This window comes from Anas acuta, chromosome 2, assembly GCF_963932015.1.
Source record: "Anas acuta chromosome 2, bAnaAcu1.1, whole genome shotgun sequence".
NCBI classification, from domain to species: domain Eukaryota; kingdom Metazoa; phylum Chordata; class Aves; order Anseriformes; family Anatidae; genus Anas; species Anas acuta.
In genome coordinates, this window is record NC_088980.1 from 84,912,008 (window position 1) to 84,937,731 (window position 25,724).

A 25,724-nucleotide genomic window follows, 5' to 3' on the forward strand; every position below is an offset into this window, starting at 1 on the left:
TGCCTTCATATGTCTAAAAAAAAAAAAAAAAGGAATATTAAGATAAAAATAATCTGTCCTTCTCCTTCCTCAAATATCACTGCAAATACGACTTGTAACTTGTGGATTCTGAGTTTCTTCCTTTTCTATCACACCTATTCCTAAAGCACAATATTTTCACCTTTTCAAACAGACTACCTGGTTTTCCGTAAGTCCTTTTTCAGGTAACTTTTACACCATGCTCCTGCAAGATACAGTTCCTCACTCAGGATACTAATTCCTGATGATCTGAGCTTGAAAAAATGGCAAGCCTCCTCCTACTCCAGATCCTGAGCCCTCTGCAGAGTTCACTATAAGTTATCCATGCTTTCCTGTGCTGCAGGAACATCACTAGCACCCATCCTGTTCTCCTACTCAAACATCTTACTGTTTTGCCACTGCTTAACTGAACATTTTATTAGTAATTACATCAAGGCCAACTTCAGATAATGAAGGTCCCAAGGAAGGTGTGAAAATGAGACCCTAAGTAATTTGGTGCAAAAAATGTTCTTTCTTTTCCATGAACACATCCAGCTTGCCACAGACACAGCTGTCTTGTGCAACTGGGAGCTCAGACCTGCCAAAGGCACACACACCTCTCCGGTGTGTGCACCTTTCGCTTTGCGCACCTCTAAACACAGCTCTACATCTTCCTTCAGAGGCACAGGCCCCACATTGCCTCAAGAGCCCTCACGCAGGCAGTGGCCCCACTGGTATCTTCAGATGCCAAGAGAATATCAAATAAAATGAGAATAATAATCATACAATTATAGAATCATAGAATTGTTAAGGTTGGAAAAGACCTCCAAGATCATCTGGTCTGACCGTCCCCCTACCACCAATGTCACCCACTAAACCATGTCCCCAAGCACCACGCCCAACCTTTCCTTGCACACCCCCAGGGATGGTGACTCCACCACTTCCCTGGGCAACCTATTCCAATGCCTGACTGATCCTTCTGAGAAGAAATGTCTCCTCATTTCCAACCTAAACCTTCCCAAGCACAACTTGAGGCCACTCCCTCTAGTCCTATCCCTAGTTATCTGTGAGAAGAGTCCGACCCTCAGCTCCCCACACCTTCCTTTCAGGTAGCTGTAGAGAGCAATAAGGCCTGCCCTGAGCCTCCTCTTCGCCAGACTAAACACTCCCAGTTCCCTCAGCTGATCCTCATAGGACATGTGCTCCAGGCCCTTCACCAGCTTTGTATCTCTATCTGGACATGCTCCAGGGCCTCAACGTCCTTCTTGTAGTGAGGGGTCCAAAGCTGAACACAGTACCAACACTGAAAATTTGGCCTACACTTTGTACATCATCAGAGCTCTGAGGCCTGAAATCAACCACTCCACAAGAACACCTCCTCCATAACAACACTCCGTAACAACAACTGCTTAGAGGACAGTCTGAGGACACTTGGCCTGTCTAGCTTGGAGAAAAGAAGGCCAATAGGTGACCTCTCTGCTCTCTACAGCTTCCTGAGGAGGTGAAGTGGAGAAGGAGGCATCGGTCTCTTCTCCCTGGTCACCAATGGCAGGAGGAGCAGGAACACCACAAAGCTGCACCAGGGGACAGTCAGACTAGACATGAGGAAAAATGTCTTTACCTTGAGGGCAGACAAACACTGGAAAAGGCTTCCTAGCAAGGTAGTTGATCACAGAATGGCTCAGGTTGGAAGGGACCTTAAAGATCATCTAGTTCCAACCCTCATGCCTATCACTGTTGATGCCCCGTGCTTGTCAATGTACAAGAGGCATTTGGACAATGACCTCAATAACACGCTTTAACTTTTGGTTAGCCCTGAAGTGGTCTGGAAGTTGGACTACATGTTCTTTGAAGGTCTCATCCAACTGAAGTAAACCTATTCTATTCTATTCTATTCTATTCTATTCTATTCTATTCTATTCTATTCTATTCTATTCTATTCTATTCTATTCTATTCTATTCACACATTAAAACAAAACAAAGAAGCCCTCTAGATTCAGCTCAAAAAGTAGCATTTAGAATAAAATAGCCAAACATATATTCTAAACACATCACTCCATAGATAATTTTTTTTTGGAAATCAGAAGTGTCAAATCCTGCTTGAAGTAATTTCTTTGCTGTAACTGAATATAGACATGGAGGAACACATCTGGTGCCTGGGCTGTGCATTTATAACTAAATAGAGTTGAATACCAAAATCCAGCAACGATAGAATTCATTAGACTAGCATAATGCTGTATAATTACCCGCTTTTTTTTTTACCATCCACTGTATGCCTTAAGAGCTCTTCTTACCCCTTGATATCAATGAGCTATGACATATTTACACACACCCTGTATAAAAGGCTGAGGAAGTATTAGACATGTCAAAGGATGACACAGAAAGGCAACTGTTGTACAATAACTATACTGTCAGTGAGACAAGAGGAGAGTAATTTAAATTCATCCTCTGGCATGTAACTTTACAGATAGGTACTGGATTTACATTTTGTTAGAAAGCAGAACCTTTCTTTTAAGTCCTAATACAACAAGATCATCCTTCTCCATCAGCACTGCTTCCTCAGCTTGCCCGCTGTGCAACAGTGGCTTTCCACCAAACACACCATCTACTGATGGTGGCATAGACTTTTCTAAACATCTTCCCGGGGTCTTTCCTCACTAAAACCATCCCCACATACTATCACTCACATCTTAGATTTGGAAAGACCTGCTAGCAGGCAATAACTCTCTCTCAGCTGTTACGTGACCCCCTTTGCTCTGCTTCTTTCCTACCAACCCCAGCTAGGTGCCCTGTGACTCCTGCCAGACCTCCTGCAGACAGCTCAGCCTCCCTCTGTTGGGCTGTAATTCAGTCTTGTGTTTGTAGGTTCTATCAAAACACCAAAGTTTCCTGGGCGACCAGGAAAAACAGGAGGCTTCACTGCCAAGTCTGGTACTCACAGACTGACAGCACTGAGAGAGGGCTGCCACATGATAATGATAGTTTGTCAGATACCAAGAGTATTGGCCACCATTGCCCTAATTTTTCCATGTAAAGCCACCCACTGCCTAGGTGGTACTCTCTCCATCTTTCTCCCACTGCACTTGCTTCTCTTCACCATCCATAAAGAGGAGTGAGAGAGCTTGGGCTAAATGAGGAGTTAAGTTAGTTGGTAAGGTTGATAATGCAAACATCCTGCAAATTGTCTCCGCTCGTGGATGGGTTCATGATTACTCCCATGCAGCTGAGTGCCAGCTACAGCCTTTGGATCAGGCTCAGCAGGCAATTAAGGAGCCAGTACAGGGCTTGCAGACAGGCCCCAGGGATGAAGCAAGAGTCTGCAGCCGCCCGCTACCCCCTTCAAAACGCGGCCAGATCCACACCTGATAATGGCTTTCTCTCCAAAGCTGTAGCTGCAGCTGAACAAGAGACAAGGAAATGCAGACAGATAAAAGCGGTCTGCAGGGACAACAAAAGCAAGCTGAAACCAATTATGATTTGCACTTACTTCATACCAGCCCACAGGACTCTTAACGCAAAACAATGGCGCTGACTGGCCGCTTCATTTTCAGTCCTCCATTGTTCGTGAAAGTTATTTGAGCTATGTGCCTGCAGGCACAGGGGGAACTGCTCTGCATTAAATATATATTGAGTTCATAACTAAAATAGACTCTCCAAAGTTGTATTTTCATTATAAACAAAAGCAGCAAAAGTTCACACCTGAGGTACCTTCAACAACAGAGAAAATTGGCATTTACCACTTAAAAACAGCCCAAAAGAACATTAAAACCATCAAGCCAAAAAACAAAGGATGCAGGGTTGCCTTTTGAGTTAGGGGAGGAGGTTAGTGCACAGATGAGAAAACAACACATTCTTTCTATAAACTATGGTATGCAGGAAATGTATCTTTCAGCAGTTACTAGTGCTATTAAGAAATTCCGTATTTTTAACAAGCGCGGGATTCAGAAGACATGAACGATATGATGAAAAGAGTATTTTTAAACTCTGCTAGGCCAGAACAAAAGTTAAGCTTTAGTTTGAAAAAAATGAAAGTAAAGCACCTGTTTAGTAAATAATCGTACTTGAACTGGTTCTTTTTTATTATTATTTTGATAATTTTCCAATTAGTTATTCTGACAAGGATATGTTTGAAACAGAACTAATTTAAATTTTACTTCGTATTTCTTTTCTTTCATGAAAGCATAAAGGAACAAGAAAAAGACCCTAATAAACCAAGCAAAATGTGTTTTAAATTCACAAAATGTAAAACTAGGAAAGAATCTGTCAGTAACCCCTAAGGAAGGATTTTTCATATTTGCTTTAATATATAATTATAGGGGAGAACATTGATTACTGACCTACATAGTCCTGATTCAGAGCAATCAAAACACCAACATTACAGGAATACACAGCAGTACTGTACTACTGGCTGCTTTTTTTTTTCATCAAAATGGGTATTAGCCTGTTGTGTAAGATGTCAAACTCCCAGAAAGATTTCCATATTTCTGTAGGTAACTCTTAACTGACAGTAGGTAAAAGTATGCCTACAGAAGCAAACACCAAGACAGCACTGCTATTCAAAGGGTGAAAATTTATTCTGGGGCAGCAAACTGTCCCAGTGCAGGGAGCCCTGAGATACTTGACTTCCAGAAGTGGTAAAGGGCCACCCTGCCCCAGCACCTCTCCTGGCAGAGGATGAGCACACAGCACAGCACAGCTAAGGCATGTACAGACAGTGGGGTCTGGAAGTACGGACAGTGCTGTCTGGAAGAGCCCTGCCCGCTCCCAGAGCAGCACTAGGCAAAGACAGGGGCTGCTGCAGGCAGATCAACCAACGCTGCTCGCTCCCAGGTGTCCTCTTTCCAAGCAGCTCTTGCATGCCAACCAAGGAACAGACTGAAACATCCGACTACTTGTGTCCTGGCAACCTGCTCAAAGACGATGCCTCTCCCAAGAGCTCTGCAGCCCTTCCTGCTGCAGATGGCCAGCCAGGTCTCTCTGGTGCTATGGGAATGCCTCTATTTCCCTACGAAAGAAGTAGAGCAGGACAAACCACCTTGACTGCCTAAACACAACACCAAGACTGCAATAGCAGAATCCATTTTAGATCTCTTTCATGCCACGTGCTTTGGAAAATCGTTATTATCTCTCTCAAATAACAAAATGAAACTCTGTAGAATTTGCAATGAAAAAATAACATGGCAAAAAATATATGCATCTAAGCTCAAAAGCTTGAAATATTCTACCATGACATCCCACATCTGGAGATGAAAATAAATAAAACAACAAAGTAAGACCATGTGAAGTACCTAGACTTGATATCACAAAGATACGGGCACACCCATGCTGAAATCTCTATCTAGAGAAAAATATTGCATGTTCTAATTTTCTTTTTATCACATTCAAGTGTGGCCTGCTTTGGTAGTTCCAAATACAAAAAAAACAGATTCACAGATAATTAATCCCTGAAACTTCCAAGAAAAAGAAAATATAGAATCACTCACAGAGGTAAGGGCTCCTGAACTAATATTAACAACATACATCAGCAATTTAAATCATTTGAATCAAGGACTTCATAGGAACTAGTTGCATACTTAAAGTTCAGTATTTGCATAAGTCTCTGCAAGATCCAAATAACAAGTAAGAGAAATTGTTTCAGGTTTATCTTAAAGACATAGAAGGCATCACAGATAGTATACTGCAATTTAATGGTTATACCAAAATGATGCTCAACACAGAATTTTCAGAGGACACATTTATATACTTAAAAGTTTTCTTCCACCCTGTAAAGAGTTTTACAGTGAGTATTTCAGGAGCATTTCCATGTAGAGAGGAAAGGACAAGGATATAGCAGAACACAGAAGAATCTATCAGGAACAGCTTTGGATAATACACACCATTTATTAATATTTCAAAACTGCTGCTATTAAGAGGCAACTATACCTTTGCTTTTTCTTCTTTAATTATTTTTTTTAAACATTAAGGGTAATACATTGTTTCTGTACTCCTGTATTTCTCTAGATAGGAAACTCCCAATCCTTTTTCCTCATGCATTGTAAGAGAACATCTTGAAGACTACTAAATTGAGAGCAGTAACACCTTAAGCTGAAGATAGTCTTGAATAATACTAGCACTTCTGACATGTTAATTGGTCACTAGCATCAAACGTTCATTATACAAGGAAGGTGGTGACTGAAATCAAATGTTCATTATCCCAAGAAGCTTAAATCATAAATGTAAAATCCTCCATACGTTAAGTATACACATCTTTTTATCATTTATAAAACAGATGCCGGAAGTCTTAGCATGCAAACACTTGATCACAAAAACATTTTATTAGACATCCCACAAAAAATTAACGTTGATACTTTTGCATAGAATGGCTCTTGAAAATCTGGCCAGTGGAAGTAAAAGTAATAATAACAACAGTCTTACCTGGTCCCAGGGACAGATGATTCCTCCAAAACACATAAAGAGATATCCCATGGCAACCAGACATACCCAGACCACCAGCGAAAATATACGGAGCAGCTTCTTGAAGACAGGTTCTACGCAGACAAGGATAAATATAGCAAAAAAAATTGCTAGGGCTGTTGGAACAGTTATTAAAAATGCCACGTGGTCTTCAATTTCCTGGAAACAAAGGAAAATAAAAGGAAGTTAAAAACTGATGTACTTAAAGGTCAGACAAGGACAAGATACTCTTAACTGACTGCACACTGAGATCTCAGAAAGACATGATAATGTGAATCAAGTATCAAGTGGTATGAATCAAAATAGGATTTATTTCACTGAAAGAAGCTCTAATTTGAAGTACTAACTTCATAAACAACTATTAACCACCCAACTACTTCTTCTGCTGAATTAAGAAATACAGTCGTTGAAGCAGATTAAGAAAACTAACTCACACAACAGTAATGTGCTAGGCCTGAAGGACTAAGAATTAAAAGGCAAACCCCATCTGCAGAAGCAGCGCAGGTTCTCTGCTCCGGATTTCAAAAGATTTCTGTGGTCACTGTGGTTTGCAGGTGAAATTCAAGCATCACCACTGAAGAATGCAGCTGTCAAAATACTTCGCAAATCGACACTGTGTCCCTAAATCCATAACAGCCTTATTTTTCTGACAGTGATATCTACCAGGCACTATACATCTTGCTTCTGTTTGAAGCATTCATCTGTAAGGCTGTGCTCTAGACTACATATGCGCATTTTTCCTAGCAACTGCTTACTTTGAAATGTGTAAGCAACACACAGAGCAAGGACTGGAACCTAACTGGAAATGAGATTCAGAATAAACAAGAACTGAATTTATTTACAGAACCCACATAGTTACTACACTAATATTTTTAAATCATCTAGCGATAGATGCATTAACAAAGAATACAAATTTATTTTTATATTACTATATTTGTTCAAAGGTATCCCTGGCTGAAGTAGTACAGCACTGCATCAAAGTTTGGTTGTACAATCTTCATTGGTTGAGGCAGCTGGTAGGAATTCTAACAGCAACTTGTAGGGGAAAAAAAAGACTGCAAAAGCAGACCCCAAATGACACTATAGCAACAGCATAAAAACCCTCCACGAATTCACACCACATGCAGAAAGGCTTCGTACCCACTTCTCATGCTGGTGAGATCTTTGGGATTATCTGAAGTACCCGTTTGATGTTTTTTAAGACAAAAACACAAAGAAGTGGCATTTCCTTTCCCCTAGTTTTGTAGTTGCTTTTTTAGTGCCTGATAAATTTTACTTACTGGTGGCTTACTTAAAGTTTTACTTTAAGTCTTTTTGATTTTTTTTCTTTCCTATTTGTGTACAACTTGCTGCGGGTAGAGCAAAACAAACAAAAAAAAACAAAATAGTGTTTCAGCATTTATTTATTTTTTCTTTCATACCTCAATAAAAGACAAGTTACACAACCTGCTGTCTATAGGAAAGCACACGTACTGCAGGAATCTTTCACCTCCCTCTCCTTAAACTCCAGGGTTTGTGCCTGTGAGTGCACATGCGCTGTCCAAATGAGTGTGCCCACACCTTCAGCTAGCAGAGCTTCAGAAGCCACGGACCCAGGCAAGCACATAACTGGACCTCAACCCCCAGACTCTGGACTTTGGCAGGCCAGCAGAGGCGCTGATTGACTTTCTGCCAAGCTCGTTAGCTGCTACGCCATGCGGCTTGCACCATTAGCCATCGGCCATATGGCTCCGAGACCAGGGCAACCAGCGCCCTGGCTGCTGGAAACCCAGGGAAATGCTGCTATCGAAGCCTACGCCTGATCGGGCAGGCTGTGAGTTATCTCTCCTGTACCATGCCTCACGTATCGCCAAAAAGTCGAAGAGAAAGCCCGGCAGCACTTCTTAGAGCTAATGCTTTCTCACCTTTCAAACAACGTGTGTAAGCTACCTTTCCTTTTTCTGTTTTTGACTGCAAGAACTAAGCTGCAGCAGCAGTTTTCCATAACCCACATTTTCCTTCTGCTTTCCATGCTCTGAAACCAGCCTTTGCAGTCATTTCAGAGAGCTGACAGAAGGCAGCTCATCCTTCAGCTGTCTTTATTCCTTCTTCCCTTTTAAATTTACAAAGTCACACATTTAACCAAGCATCGCTGCAATTAATGATCAGGGTATAAGCAAAAGAATCAAGAAACTGTAAGTCATGATGCTAACTCTGAAATGCAAGCACTAAAATCTTCCAGATATTACATGTACATATTAAGCACTCAGTCTCACTGAAAACAAACTTATGAGCTTCATGCTAGGCACAGAGCTAAGTGTCTGCATGAGCACAGGGCTGTGTGAAGTAAGGTGGATGTCATCCTGCACAGTAACAAACAAAATATCCAACCTAACTAGTAATAACAAGAGTTGCTGATTTATGTCGCTAAAGTCTGTGGGTTTTGTTCATCCCCATCTCTGAAGTTTGTTTCGGTAATTGTCATGGCAATGTCACAACCAGTGTCAGCCCAGATTACGTCAAAAGCATTTAACTTAAACCTTCGACTTCTGAACTTCCAGGTGGGATTGCAAAACTCCTGTGACACAGTCAGAGAAATCTGACCCTTCACCTGTTCAGCACTGCATTCCTTGAGTTGTCTGTCAGACAGTCAGGGTTGCAGCCCTAAAGAGGAATCCAATCCACAAGCTCCTGAAGGAAGCCAAGATTCAGAAAAACCAATCATTTTTATGAAGACAATTTGATATTTCATTGATAAAAATCATGCAACAAATATATATGGCATGAATAGCCATATGCACTTAATATTCTTTTCTATTTCAGTAATATGTGTATATACATTGCTTTCTAGGATGCTGTTGCTTTGTAACAGGCAAACAATATTTAGATTTCAGTTTAGAGCATAAGTACACACATACAGTTAAATATTTATATATATATATGCTAACATTAGATCAATCTATCAAAATGTTTGCTCGAAATTAACAGCTAATCAGTCAAAAAAAAAAAAAAGATTTTTTTTGTGTACACTGATCTCAACATTTAGCTGAGCCAGACATCTTGATCACTAAATTAAAACCTTATTTCTAGTTTCTCCCCATCTCATGTTGCCTACTGCAAAATTTTGCATTTTTTTTGGTTTAAAAATATGCTGACAAAAAATTATAGATCATACTGTTTAAGTTCCTCATCACATGTAAATGAAAGAGATCACCCTGACTTCACCTAGCTGAGCTGACTACAAAACCACCAGCTTCTGGTGGCCCAAGGTGCTTACATCTTACCATACACTGTGTATATAAAGTAGAAGATAAACTTAAAGACAGGATAGAGTATACTTTAGGTAAAAAAAAACATGTATGAGAAAACAATTGTTATTACAACCTTAATCCTTTCCAGAAAGCCTTGATATACATTAGGTTTAGGTCAACAGAAGCAGACTGTGCAACGCAGGATTTTATTTTGGAAATATCTTATACTAATATTTTTCTATTACTCCAGAGAAGCTAAATATTCATGAAATTGTAACTTCAAGAGCAGGACATTTAAAGCTTGTAACTTCCAGATCAATATTTGCAATCATCACTGTGTTTAGCATGTTACAAGATGAAGTCAGGTGCAAAGACAAATCCTGAAGGTTAAATGTTTCATTTGCCTAACCATTTCCCAAGGACAGGAAAAAGAAAAAAAAGAAAAAAAAAAAAACACTTTCCTTTTTTTTTTTCTTTTTATTTCTAGTCTCAGAAATTAAAATACACCAGAGGTAATGGAATTAAAGTATCAGCATGACACTTATGAACATAATGGCTAAGCCTACAATACATGGATCTTGCCTGACAGCTCTATCTTCCTCGGTGTTTGCTATCTTGCTGTCTTTTAATTACTGAAGAAATTAAAAAGTCTACCCTCAGAAATTTTTCCAACCCCCATAAATTCATGAGAAGCACATAAAAATCTTGTTATCCCCACTAAAATCTGAAGAATCCCTTTCATTCATCTTTCCAAAAAACGCCACCTTCTCTCATCCTCCATCCTTTTCCTTCTGTTTCCAGATAATGGTATGCCTTCTGTTCAATTTCAAACAGTAGAGCTGCTGTAGAGCAATTCACTGTTTTACATAAGCCACACGACTTGATAAAGTACTCTGTAAAAATGAACAAACAAGCATTTAAAACACCAGTTTCAGCATAAAATCTTCTCCCATGGTCTCTTTCATTCTTTTGATACTTTCTCCTTTATTCTTTTCATCTAATGAAATTTGACAGCAGTCTACATACAGCAGGCACCTGCTGGGATCTGAAATACCACATACTTGGTTGGAATTAACTCAAACCATTTACTGTATTAAATCATTACTAAAATCACTTTTTTGCTGAGATCAGTGAAACATTTTCAAAACGCAAAAAAAAAAAAAAAAAGAGCAATGTTCTTCAAACACTAAAACTATCTAAGATTTCATACATATTGTCAAAAGTGCTGATTTAAAAAAAAAAAAAAAAAAAAAAGTAGGCCTCAAAGATTATCTCACTGACCTCTTTACCAAAATAGAACATCTTCCTTTAAGCAGAGTGACTGATAGAATCTGTTTAGTTACCTCTGTAGCAAAAATTGGTCATTTTTCCTGTAAAGCCTTTTCCAGGACTTGAGAGAAGGAGAGCTACCACAGTTTTCAGAGGACATGTCATCACCCTTCTCTTCACAGAAGTAGACAGCATATTAGGTCTCAAGAAATAGTTCCCTACAAAGCCAAAAAGCTGCAGAAGTCTCCTGGCTGCTTGTGACTCTTATCCCATGTTTTTATATGTTAGTGAACTTGCTTATGGCTGACTGCACTGGATGGCGTCTGCTAGAGAGCTGGAAAAATCTCCTTTTTTTCTAGGTGTTGCTCCTGGCCAAAGAGCTGTACTACCTCATTTATAACTTCATCATTTAGGGCAACTGAAAAGGTTTGGCTGGCCACCTCAGACTTTTTTTTTCCATCAATTTCATCACCATCTTCACTTCAGAAATGGCAGTGTCTTCAAGGCCAGATGCTGTTTCCACAACCACACGGTATTTTCTGGATCCACAGCTCATTAAAACTCCTCTGCCTTTCATGCCTACTGTTTTATCTTTCATAACACAGAGCTTTGCTTGTGCTTCTTGCTTAGCTGCCTGGTTAGAAGCTTTCTCATGTGCTTTTTTTTTATTATTATTATTTTATTAATCTCTTACTGAGCTCTGTGCAGCATGTTCATGAACACTAGCAGCAAATTAATTGAACTGCACTTTTTAATCAAACCGTCCTGAAGCTCATGTTGGCAAAGCTCTTGATTTTCACTACAGCCCTATGTAACTGCATGCCTGAGACTTTTCCCTCTGATTCAGCATTCCCTGTTCAGCTTGCTAGATCAATGGTAACAGCATCAAACCGAACATCCAGTTGTTGCATGGAGTCTGTTGTCTTGAGAAACTCACTTCTCTATTAATGAGTCTGATGTGCAGCCTGCACTTGCTTTTAGCACACGGGGATATTTGACTGCTCGCTTGTCAGCAATCGGGCCAGCAATCCACAGATGGATCATGTCATGCTGACTGGCCTCACGCGTGCCAAGCTGCTGCATGATTGCATATAGAGCCAGCAACAAGTAGTTCTGGATTTGTGTCCAGTTTCTGGATCCATTTCTGTTTGTTAATACACTGGGATGTTACTGGTGCAGCAAGACTTCATTCAGATAATCCAGGTGACACTTTGATCACCTTGAACATTTCTTCCAACTTCAAAATCATGAACAGTGGGTACTACAGAATCCCCCCGTAAGAGAAGCTTGGCATTTTGCACCACTAATGCTGCTGAAATCAACAGGAACGACTCTTTGACTTTACACTGCCTGTCCTAGTTAGCAGAGAGGCACTAATGGTGATAACACAGTGACCAACCACATAGGTATCGTGAACATCCTCGTGGCCACCTACGTGCTTGACTGCAGCACCAACAACTTTTTGCCAGTGGATTCCTCATGAGTTCAACCACATACAGTTGTTGATCATCTCCTCTCTTACTCAGTACAAAGCAATTGCATCCAAATTTTGCCAGGTTTGCCCGATAGTTACAAAGGAAGCTCGCCTGCTTCAATGTTGTAGCAATGATCGTCAGGGAAATCGCGGAAATACAGACTTCACTGCTTAACGCAAACATCAGACCTCACAGAGGGTTTGGGTGTGATCCTTGGAGGTGCTGAGGAACAGTCACAGTCCATGTGCTGTGCAAATAACAGTAACATAAGCAAGGCTTGGAGAAAAGTCCTGAAGGCAAAATACTGGTTGCTAGCGGAGAAGCAGAGAACTATGGTGGCACTCATTAATGTTCCCAGAACAAGATAGGCTCACAAGCATGGGTACAATAAGCAGCTGAAATTGTATTAAAGAGGCAATTTGATAAAACCAGGGAAACTTTAGGCATAGGGAAGGAGCCTCTAGAAGGTAGCTGAACTTAATCTAAACCAGAAAAAAAGTGATTTTGCTGGCACTTCAAAGGTCATAGGAAAACATTCAAACTGAAGAGGTTACAGGAACATAGTACATGGTTTAAGAGAAGCAGTAATGTCACAAAGACCCGTAATTCTCAAATACAGGAAAGGACAAAAGTTGATTAAACTTACGCTGGAGGGAAATGGCAAAAGAGCTGTAACATGCAGACTCACTTTTTAAAAAGTTTGCAGAGAAATCAAACAGCCACATGAAGGTCCACGCATTTCTTTACAAACACTAAAACCATGAGAAAGAAGATGGAAGAAATAAAATGTCTGTTGTTAAAATGACATTATTTACACAATAGACTTACTGAAAACTTGGTAGAAAAAAGACCATCAGCAGAATATTGCTGTTCCAGGTAGACACTATACAGAAAAGACAGAAAGCCATAATTCAGCAGGGACTGAAGGAGCTAAAACACAATAATCTAGGAGAATCAACCAACAGCATAAAGTCCCTACAAACCAAAATACTAGGCTGAACAGCAAAGGCTTATCAAAATAAATGACCTAGGGGACTGATAACCAAATCAGGATGGAAACTATATGAGGTCCTATGAAATGCAGAGATAAAAAAAGGCTGCCAAGGAAAAAAACGCAACAGGCAAAGGGAGACGTCAGTGACTCCCAGCTAGACTGGCTAAGGATCACATCAGCAGACAGAAGCTGAGACTATTGTCTAGGTCTCCCATGGAAGAGCTGGAAAAAGCAATCAAACAAGCAAACAACAAAAAAAAAAAACTCACCAAGAACACCACCCACATAAAGAAAGAGAAAACACTCAGTCTGATCTCAAGAGGCGGAAAGAACCAGGGTCATAAAATATTACTGTTGAGGGGCTGCTTTGTAACAATGAAGAGGCTTGTTAAGGAAACAAACAAAAAAAAACAGAGCCCAGACACTGAAACTAAAAGCAGGAGCTAGAACTTTATATTAAAATCTTCATAGATGGCTATAAAAAATCAGAGGAACAGACCAAAACCTAATCACTTCCCCCAAATAACTTACAAAGACCAAAACAAAACCAGAATGCCTCAACAGCCAAGCAGAGAAGCTTCTAAAAAACTAAACTAAACTAAAAAAAGAGGGATCATAAAATTTAGCAGGATTAATATAAAGATTTAACATTGTACTACAAGAAAAGAGTTTGAGAAGTTATTTTTAAGAGTAGAAAATAAGTAGTAAATTATTTTTGAAACTTGATTAGGAGTTGGAAGCCTGCTGAAAAGACTATTATAAGCAAACAGGTGATCCAGGTATTAAAAAGAACAGAGAGATCAGGCTGTAGCAGATTCTGTTTTATTTGTATCTGTGTTCAGCATGGGGTAGCTCTCATTCCAGACTATTCTGTACAAGGGGAACACATCAGAGGATCCATCTCAAATTAAAGTATCAGTGTGAAGTCCTAACAGAAAAAAGCAAGAACATGGAATGTAAAAAAATAAAAATAAAAACAGCACAACCAGGCATAGTTCAAAAGAAAGGGTCAACTAGACTTATGGAAGAAAGAGCTGAAACTGTAAAAACATGTTTCCTCCACCCAAAAGTGCCAAGTATACTTCTGTACACAGTATAACAGGCTCTTGGTTGACTATTAACACTTAGAAATAGAGATATTTGGCATTTGTAATAGGCAGGCCTGAGGAAACATCACGGTGGTGCTCACCAGCAGTTAAAAAGCAACCCAAACTCCAGAACATTAGTAGAAGAATAAACAAGAGAGAACATCATAATGCCACCTCGGTGCACTATGAATGTCATCAACAATTTTGGTCCTCCCACCACCACCACTTCAAAACGAGTACAAAAGAACTAGAAAAGAGAGGTTTGCAAGGGTCAAAGCTGCAGCACAGCAGCTAGATCAATATCTAATTAATGTTTTGTTTTTAAGTTATCTTTTCTCTGCAAGGAACAAACGCAGCTGTCCATTGAAACACCTCTTTTGATTTTTAAGGGTAGTGACCATCCCAGAACAACAGCGAATGACTGCCACTTGAGCACCTTGCATTCAAATGTATAATCAAGAGCAAATGTGATACATCCACAGTATCATCTGGCTTGGGGTACAGGACAGACACTGATCACTACCAGAAACATAATTATCAGAATCAGGGGCTGTGTGCCCATATATTTCATATATATAAATATGCCCTGTGTAAGTACTATGCACCCAACCTGCATGGTGGTGGCTTTTTTTAAAATTGATTTTCCCATTTTACCACATTGGCACTTCTCTCTCTTGATTCACATTCCATTGAGCTGTAACCTCTCACCTTGTTAACCACACCATATACAATCTGGCAGTATTTACAATCATTTATTTAATGAGCTGGGGTTCAGAGGGCCCACAGGTTGTCAGGGAGCATGAATGGGACCGTCATGCCTTTCAGCCATCTAGCCCCATCTCAATCTTCTCTCAGGCTGGCAATTACCAAAAGTTGCTTTCCACCTTAAGACATTTAACAGCCTATGAAAAACAAGATGGTCCATTCCAATTACTAGTGGCTACAGCCTGTGCACTCGTAAAATTATCCTACCCTACGACTCTGGCAGTCACAGAAGATAAACCGTGAAACCATGTCCCAGAGAGCAATGACAGCTAATTATGCTTTACTCCCTCAAGTGTACCCCTCAGAAGAAGGTTGAGACAATAAGCAGCAAAGTGGGTGGAAGTTTGTATTTTGATTAAACCAATTATTCTAGGCTACAAGGCTAATTAGTGCCCACTCACATCATTTTGATTATTTTTAAAGTAAGTGTAGTGATCAACATATCCTCCTTGCTTGCTTTATTTCATATGTATTGATTCTGAATTCCTAAAACTTCAAAACAGCTGAACTTTTTGGGTAGTACACTACTTCACAGGACTCAGGGACATGTTTTTCAGTTTAACTGCACTATAGCATGTATTGAGGACTTGTTAGTGTTAGGTCAGAGGTTGGACTCAATGATCTTGAGGTCTCTTCCAACCTAAACAATTCTGTGATTCTGTATTAAAAGTGAAATTATGCCCTTATTCATAACCATGTAGACACATGGAAGTCATAAATACTGACGTACTGGTTCAGTCCTTTGAGCCATTCAGTGATGCCAGTTATGTATTTTGACTGTCATTGTTAAACTGAACCTAGATGGTAGCCTTCCAAAACCACTTCACTTCCAACACGGTAACTTGAGAATCTGGCCATAATCAAGAACTACAGTCAAGATGGGACTTGCTTAAAATAAGATCACAAAATTTGAACCAGGGAGCGTGTGAGCTTCAGCACAGGAGAAAACAGTGTGCATTTTAAAGGTCTGTTTAATAAAGATGAGGGCAAGCTTAGGCTTATTTCTCTGCTGGGTCTTTTAAAAATACGTTTTGCAAGAATATTCCACAGATCTTACATATCAGCATAATAAGGTAACATGAAAAATAGTTTTAATATTGAAAAGTCACAACTGTCATTGTGTAATTACTTTTCAGGTTTTTCCAAAGGTTTGGCAATTACTTACTAAACACAGCTATTTTTATGACAGAAAAAGTTCTTAAAGTTTACGCCCCTAAGGACACGCTCCACTCTCTCACATGCCTGTCAGTTCACCAACTTCACTGCAAAGAGACTTCTTACTTCATTTCAAACTTCAGGATCAGGCTCAAATTCCTTAATGGGTATTGCTTCTAGGATGATAAAGCTTCAAATAAAGAAGACCAAAATGTTAACTGACATTTGAAATGTAGCTCAGCCAAATCATTCCTCTGTAAAAGAGCAAAAATTCAGATACAAACATAGGAAACGGGGCCCCAGCCATACTGGAAAATCCGACATTTCTACTTGGTATTAGTTTAGGGTTTATTTATCCAGTATTGTTACCCCATCTCATTAAAGGACAGGTTAAAAAATACTAAAAATCAGAGACCAAAAACATTGTGGTAAATTGTTTTAGTCTAAAGCGGACATTGTATCATTTAAAGAAGTGTCTAAAACACCACTACCTACCATTTAGGTTTGGAAATTGCTTGGGCTCATTGGGACAGAAAACCAGCTCAAGTGAGATATGATGGCTACCTTCTGGTAAAAGGTAGGTGGGGTGCCAGCAACATTTAGAGGACCAGCTGCTGGTCTGGACAACCTACCACCTGCCGGGTCCTGGCCAGAGTAGGCTGTACCACTAGAAACGACCACCACCACAGGCTGCTTCAAACCAGGAATCCATCTGTCTGCTGCGGTACACAAGGTAAGAGCAGAAGCACTACCAAGCGTGTGCTGAGCCAAATTCGAGGAAAATCTGTTTTCCTAACATTGGTCCCAGGAGAAATAAGGTGTCAGTTTTCAGCCTCAGTTCAGTCCTGCTGAGAAAGGAGCTAGGTAGGAGAATCCATTCTTCCTGGGATTTGCCTGCAGGGCTGATCCAACTACTACCAAACCAGAGACGTGGATGGGCAAAGCTTACCAAGAATGGGAGGACAGTACTTACCCAGTCACTGTGCATGCCATAGCATCTGAGGTCTTTAAGAGGTCCCACAGCACACAATTCAGGCGCCTGAGGAGGCAGGCGGAAAAATCAAGCTCCAGCTAGTTTTGCAAACCCATGTGAGTAAAAGGGGCTCTCTGAATAGCCATCAGCTACACCAGATCTCACGGCACTATCCAGTGATCAAACACCATGTTGGCTGCATCTGAAGCCATATGGGAAATGTGCCTGTGCCAAAATACGCATTGCCCTGCTGCCTTCTGGAGCACACTGAGCATGCAACCAGAAACCGTTGCTCCTGCATGCTGGAGCACATCTTCCAGGTTAGATAAACTTTGAAAGTAAACCCATGGATGGTGGAAGGAGCAGACATTCAGACAGAAGACTTGAGAGCAAGGCTAAAAGGCTAGTGGTGATGACTGCTGTTTACACTGATTCTCCCAAATGCAAGCCTGGAACATGCTCTCAACCAGGAACAGCAAGGGACTTTTATATCACGTACATACCACTAAGAACAAGAGAGTTTTGTTTAAAGATAGGAGATGAAAATGTTTTGATACAGGTTGGAGAAAGACAACTGGGAAAATAAGTGTAGAGACTGCCTTAAACTCTGCACAGATGGTTCAATAGTCCCTTGAATCTTCAGCAAAGTCTGAACAAGGTTTAGTGTCTGGACATTGCTTATTTAAGATATAAAGATCTGGAGCAGAAAATGTGTACAGCTGTTCTTTTCAGCAGGATCAGGAAGGAATACTCGAAGAAAAATACAGTGGGAAAAAGGGAGCAGAAGTCTGCTAATTCACTTATTTCAGGGTCCAGAACCCTAAAAGCAGAAGTTTAATCCCTTGGCTGATTATCATATTAGCATATCAATAAGGCTTGAGCTGACTCAGTTCTTTCTAAAACATGCCGATGCCACTGTGGCAGCACTTGGCTTGTTTGGGATCACAGCTTGGCTATTGCTGGGAATTTAGGCACAGGATGAAAGGCTGAAGGTATTCAGCTGCAGTTTGTTCCCACGATGCTGGCATGCCCAGCCACTCAAGAGATTTGCAGACCACTTCTATCTGCATTAAAAGTCTTTGCTGCCACCAGCTTGGAGTGATGTCCTGTGCAATATGGAAGATTCCAGTCATTGCTATCATTATAATAATTTATATTTTATTTTAATCTAGCAGACCTCTTGAAGGCTCAACTGAAGAAAACTATTCACTATTTTGATGAGAGTTTTAAGACACACAAAAATGAGTCAGATATCTTCATCTGTGACAAGGAACTTGCAGTCGATTTCTATAATTTTAAGCAAGATAACCAGAGAGGTAGTCAGTGGTTCATGGCAAATCCGCTATGAAATTGCCATATATGATTTGTGAATCCACATACCTGGCTTGATGCTGATAAAGAGAGCAGACAATCGCAGCCCAGTCCGTCACCCGTCTTATTCCCAGTGCACCTCAGCAAACAGCTGTAGCTGGTAGATCATTTGTCACTTGTGTCAGCTGCAGTAGTGATTAGGAGTTGTGGATCCATGGCTTGAGTCACAATTTGTGACACTAAGCCAGCCTTCTACTGCCAGAGTATCCACAACGCCTGCATCTACTAAGATTACAGTTCAAGGCTCAGTATTGTGCCAATGCAGCCATACCCATAGTTTTACCCAGTTCTTATTCAGCATTCAGGCTGTTCAATACGAAGGATGGAACAGGTATGTGAAGAGAGGTTGCCACAGGCACCTCATTATCTTGATGGCTCTCTGTTAGCAGGCTGGTTAGGGACTGGCAAATGAGACAAGCTCTTAGCAGCATTAAAAGCAACCACAGACGTACTGGAAGTGTCATTAGCAAATGAAACACGAAAAAGCCGAGACTGATGTAGCAGGGAGGAATGAAACCAGACGCAAAGCTAGGCAAATCCTGACTCAGACAGGAAGAAACAGTGATCTTTATGGGTCTGATTCAAGAGGTAGTACTGGCTACAAAAGTCATGCTCAGACAACTAAAGGTACTACTGGAAAAAACAACTGGCAGGAATGGCAATATCCTATGACTGTACCAAACAGCTGACAGCTATAGCTGCGAAAACATATTGTGATATTACGGTGCCTAGAGACAAGAAAAAAAAAAAAAAAAAAAGAAGCATAGGATTCCCTCACGGAATGGTTTAATATACAACAGACTTTAAAGCAGAACTGCATGCTCAATTATAGCCAGAATTATGTAAAGAAAAGGAGTTATAAATAAAGTAGTTTTTGCTTTGAATTCTTCCTCATCTTGGCAATAATCTGGCAGAATGAGCTTAATAAAAAGTAGCACACCTCGTGGGCACAACAACCACAGCATCAAGCATGCAGACAGCCCCTTCACAGCTTGTTCTTCAACCAGTGAGGATTTTCCTAATTCATTCACTACCTTTGCTCTGCCTTAGTTTTCTTTCTGGAAGAATGAATATGCTGGAGTTTGAAAACAGTATAGCAGATGCTTTGGCTTACTTTCAGTCTGCAAGGATTCCAAGGAACACTTTCAAAGGCTTGGGTATTCTTGGATTTTGGGAAGACAGTTGTTGCTCTTGAACCGAAAGTGCTTTAAATTATGCAAGACTGATCTCAAGAGATTTCCTGAAATTAAGAGTACAAGTGAACTTATAGTACAGCTGTATTATTTTATACAATTTGGTTACAACGGAGCGTCTCATGAATAGGGATGTAACATCACCACAGCATCACTCTGGTGACCTTTTGGTGCGGCTGGGTGAATTTTGCAGATTGACAGTACTGATGTGAACATTACCAGAAGCACGCAGCAAATGCCCATCTGCAGACACCTCATCACCTGAGACGCTGCAATGAGGATGATGGAACATGTCTTCCCCATCTGAAATTTTAAGCTGCATTTTCCACGTGGACCTCAAGACTTTTTCCTCTCCCTTTCAGCATGAGATTCTGGTGGTGGAAATCTTGAAGAGTTCTAGTTTTGGCAGATGTTCAGTTTTTACCAGAAGTAGGAAGGATTTCTTTCAGACAGAGTAAGACCCATTAAAGGGAGGGAAGATTTGTTGTCATTCTGACCACAGGCCCAAAGAAATGGCACTTGCACAAGATGCTCGCAGGACTCTTCTTGATGCACTTCTTTTTGTGCAGAGACAATTCCCTGGTTGGCTGATAAAAATGTTAATGTGCTGCTTCAGAATGAGGCAGCTACTTCTGTCTACACTGCAGCATCAGCCGAAGGTAAATTTGGTTATGGTCTGGTCTGATGCCAGAAGACGAGTTCCGAGCAGACCACACATCCTCCTTGTTGCAAGAATACCTCCGTAGATTATTGTACTCTCCCATTAAGAATGATTGCCTACTTCCATCTTTATTGCAGAAGGTATTTGGGCAAGTCAGTGACATAGATGCGCAGACAACCTTCAGTTTCTTGGGTTTATGATTCAGTAAAAAGGTTGAGGAATCACAACTGAGCCTACCAGCACGATCACAAACTTTTTGGGAACTTCAAAGCAGTGGATTTGAAGATAGGTAATGACTCTGCTTCAGAGACTGTCATCAGGCTGCAAACACACACACAAAACTACTTCATGGTGTTTTCGATGAGGGAACGCAACAGAACGCCACACTGTATAAGAGCTCTTCACTCAACACGTGTGCCACTTGGCCACTGATGTCATTCAGAAGCACGCAGCTCTGCTTCAACAAACACCAACACATCGACAACCACATCTTACATGGTCACATGCAGCAGCACGGATTCTGGAGGCAGAGGAGGGCCACAAACTACTGTTAAATATAACCCTGCAAAGCAGGCTTGCAGTCTTTGGGCAAAGGTCACTGGCCAGCCTAAAAGAAAGCATCTGTATCTATCTATCTATCTGTCTGTCTGTCTATCTATCTATCTATATCTCGCAGCAGATTGGTGGACCTTGAATTTGGGGAAAAGGGAAAGATCTTGACAGATACGTGTCTTGTTCCACTTACACCACAAGGTCCTCACCTGTGCTAAGAAATTCTGGTACTGCAAACTGTTTTTACTGAACCATGCATCTATGGACAGGGCTCTCTTTATGTCTAGAAAATGCATGGATGGGGTTATTGGAAAGTTACAGCCTTCCAATAAACTGTACCATTTGGGCATCATCCCTGTTTTTAAGTCAGAGTTTTTTGTTTAACTGCATCAGAAACAAAACATCACAACGGCAGATATTTCAGATATACTCACAGTTTGCATTAGGAAATTTTAAAAAGTCAGTTTAATCTTTTTTCCTATAAATTGCAGTTATCATGTCCAGGCTAGAGAAAAACCTGTTCTAGACACCACGAAAAATGGTCAGAAGTTTTTAGTACTAAAAACAGGAGAGGGAAGAAGATAATGAGTTTATCTTACACATTATATTATTAAAAGAACAAGACAATAACCAGACAGAAAATCAACCTGACATCTGGCATTTCTAAGCACTGGAAGGCTTTCACAGATTTGGGAAAATAATTTACTCTCTATCGATTAAAGCAGCTAAACATGGAAGCTTGATCTCATTTTGCCAGTTTTCCATTCACGCCAGGTACAGAGAATACAGAGGATACTTTGACACAGGAAATTCAAAGGCTGATACTATCATTATATTATTTAAAGCTCCAAGCTTTGAATGGTCATCTTTCAAGGATACTCTGGGAGACTTGTATCGAGTGTTTGAGGAGATAAAGTGCTTAATCCCAGAGGTCGAAATCACAATATTTTCCTGAAACAAACAGAAACAAAATCTCCCAAGAAACCTATCTCAGTAACGACAGCAGTACACTGGCTGAAAGGAGAGTAATCAGATTTCCAGACACACTTTGTAAGTAATCTTGTTTACTCTAATTTTGCAACAGCTTTTACAAATTTTTCATCTGAAATCGGGAAGGCTACAGCTGGTATTCTGACAGGTTGAAATGGCTGAGGATGTGGGATACACCCCTGCGTGGCTGGCACTGTGTTTGGGAGCAGGTAAGCAGACACTGCCCCCAAAACATCAGCTCAGACATCACAGCCATCTATTTTAACAACCGAGTAAAAAATGTAAATGGAAGGAAAATCTCTCACTTCCATTGCTTTCAGCTTTTTTTAAGAAAGTCTAGAACATAAAAATGGTTCATACTCGATGTACATCCATTTCTTCCTAGCAGTGTCCGATCCCACATCTCACGTTCTAAGCTGTGCTTTGAAATAAAAGTGAGAAATATGAATCAAGTGTTACGGTGAGTCATTTTGGAATTTTGTTTCCAAAACAGGCTTAAATAATTCTCAGTAAAATCTCAACTGCTTTGTATGAAATCTAAAGGAAACAACTGCTAAGAAAGATTTCCTTTAACTTCAAATGCGCAGTGCAGACCTACACACAACTATTCCACCTCGCTTCTATTGTGCCTCCCTCACAAAAGTAAATATTCTGTCAAAACAATCACATATATACTAGATGTGCAAAATAAAGACAAGGATATTAATATCAGCTCTTGCAGCTCAGACGCTCGTAGCTGCTTGCCACTTTTACATTATCAGTCACACAAATTTGACTGAGGTTCCACAGCCGTATAAAAAGAGGGTTCGTTAGTCAGATGTGGGAGAAATAGATCTAAACCTTTAGGAATATTTTAATCCCAGATGCAACCAGAGCTGGGCTATAATAAAATGCTTTTAGGTGAGCATCTGGGCTGGGCTCCAAGGGATTTTGCCCAACATCCTGTGGCTGAAAGTCTGTATAGGCAAGCTTTCTCTGCGCCTGAAGTTACTTTCATCCGTTGACTGGAAACTTTAAGGATGAACCCCACCTCTCTCTCCACTCACCCGTCCAGTTGTTAGCCACAGGAAGATAAAGGCTCAGGAAAAAGGTTCTAAAAGCATTTTTTTTTTCCTTTTCCGGTATGTCTGGAATTCCAAATGCAGACTGAACTATAAAATTCACTCTTTCTGAAGTGTTGCTCATGGCAAGACTCCGCCAGCTCATTGTTTTCTTTCCATAACTTTCAGTAGCCCTTTGACTGGGACCCTGCGTTGTGCCAGTGTTGTTACCACGAATGATTTACCTCGAGAAAAGGAATTACGAAAACAAGTAAGCTCAGTTTGTACCAGCAAGATGCAGATCGTACCATGACTGAAAGGTATGAAATTGAGTGCAATGAACTGTCAAGCCCAAGTTCTGCTGCCTTGACTGCAGTCTGGTGTCATGCACATCTCCACCCCTAGCCATGCCTCAGCCTAGATAGGTACTTCCATTTCCACCACTGGCCCCTTCAGCCCCGATGGATAAGCACCCAAGTCAACACACCAGAATCAGAGAAGCTGTTGAATTTGCATTTTGGTGCACAGTGCTCCAAAGCAGGAACATCTGGGCATCAAGCAACTGAATTACGAGCCACCACCGTTATTACTGGCTTCACATTAGCTCTTTTACGCCTGTCCTGCATTTAGAAGGACTAGCACGTTTAACAAAACGCATTAAAAATATTAATATAGATATCAAAAGGAAATAAGGCACCAGTTAACTCTAAGCTTCGCTAGTCCTGCAGCCATCTGCACCAGTTTTTAAGATAAAAGTTTGGTCGTAACACACAAGAAGGCAGGTTTTTCTGCCTCCTGAAGCCAACAGCGCTATGTGCAGTGCCTCTGGAAGAGAGGTGACACACGAGGTGACACCAACCCACCCCTCCTCGCCCTGACAGACCTCAGCTACATTCCGTAAACACACAGCTTTCCAGAAGACGGAAATATTGGGGAGGGGGGGGAAAAGATGAAGAAAAGAAAGCCTGAAGCCCTTCAAACCCCCTTCTCCACTTCAGCAGCCCCCGGCAGCGCCAGCAGCCCGCCTCTACCCACTACCAGCAGGACACCTCTGCGAGGAGCAAGAATTTTACTGCCCTCTGCAGCTTCTCCCTCGCCTTCAACGCAAGGGCAAAAGCAGACCGGGCTTTCTGGGCGAGCCAGCCTGATGCCGGCTGTCATCCGCCGCCCTGCCGTGCCCTGCTTCAGCTCCCCCGAGCCTGCAAGACCGAGGCTCTCCGGAGGAAAATGGGTCAGGAGCCCCGACACGGGGCGGCCGGGCAGAGAGCACCGAGGGGCCGGGACGCGGGCTGGGTTTGGGGGGCAGCGGCCAACCAAGCCCCGCCACCCAGGACACCCATCCCGGCGCGGAGCGGTCACGGCAGAAGCAGAGGCAGCGAATTTAGGGAATTCAACTCGGTGCGTCCCTCCGGCAGCCGCGGGCGGCAAAGTTTGCCCGTGGGGGAGCCCCGCGGCCGCCGCCTCCCCCGGCAACTCCGCCGCGGTGCCCCCGGCCGCGCTGCCCCCTCCCGCCCCGTCCCGTCCCGTCCCGGGGCGCCCCTTACCAGCCCGGTGGCGAAGAAGACGGCGAGCAGGGCCAGGCAGGCGCCCATGACGATGAGGAGCAGGAAGACGAGGAGCGGGTGCTGCTGGCTCATGCAGTAGTACGACTCGTACAGCCAGTCCCGGCAGCGGGACTGCTCGCCGCTCGCCCCGCAGCCGCCGCCGCCGCCCGCCTGCTCTGCCCGCTCCAGCAGGTAGCGGCGTCTCCTCCTCCTCATCATCGCCTCTCGCCACATCGGGGGCGCCGGGCAGAGCCGCCGCGGCTCCCTCCCTCCCTCCCTCTCTCCGTCCTCCTTCCCTCTCTCCCTCCCTCCCTCAGCGCCGCCGCTGCCGCAGGCAGCCGGGGAGTGGAGCGGGGCGCGCTCCCGCGCGGGCGGCCGAGAGGAGGAGCCGCGGCGGTGGCGGCGGTGGCCGCATGGTGCGGCCGCGGCCGCCGCCGTGCCAGCCCCGGGGCTCGCTGCGCCTCAGGGCAGCGCCGCCCCGCCGCACGCACACGCCTCTCGCCCCGCTCCTCGGCGCTGGGGGCGGGAGGAGCGCTCCGAGGAGGAGCAGCGGGCGGCACGGAGGGCTCCCCCCCCCCCAACCCATGGCACGGCCCCCGCCGCTGCTGCCGGGCCCCCCTCGCCCGCAGCACCCGTGGGGCTGAGGCGGTGGCGGCCGCCGAGGTGCGGGGAGCTCCCCGGCCGCCCCCCCGAGGGGACGCCTCGGAGATGCCCCCCACACGGCTGCTCTCGCTGTGGCACTCGCACTGCGCCCCTTTCCCGACGGCTGAGGCGCCGCTCTTAGAGCCGTGCCTCGATTGCTGCCCCAAACTGGCGCTCGAGTTAGCAGGCACGCGTTTTCTCGTGTTCCCCTCTCCTCGCTCCGAAGGACTTGGTTGTAACCCGCAGTTTCATACCCACCACACGCAGCATTTGCCAGTTTAAGTTCTGTATGCACATGCACAGGGCTCCCCTTCCAAGCCCGGCTGCTGCCT

The 25,724-nt window shown here is 42.6% G+C and overlaps 1 protein-coding gene across 1 annotated transcript in view; it reads right to left on the minus strand.

Annotated features, from left to right (window-relative positions):
* Positions 1–25,260, minus strand: part of ADCY2 (adenylate cyclase 2) — a 208,737-nt gene extending 183,477 nt beyond the window's left edge. Inside the window, exons 1-2 of the mRNA XM_068671030.1 lie at positions 24,751–25,260; positions 6,412–6,609 (exon numbers count right to left, since the gene is read on the minus strand). Coding sequence (XP_068527131.1) covers positions 6,412–6,609; positions 24,751–24,984 — 432 coding nt within the window. The 5' untranslated portion in view covers positions 24,985–25,260. The remainder of the gene's footprint in view (positions 1–6,411; positions 6,610–24,750) is intronic.
* Positions 25,261–25,724: the final 464 nt, after the last annotated feature.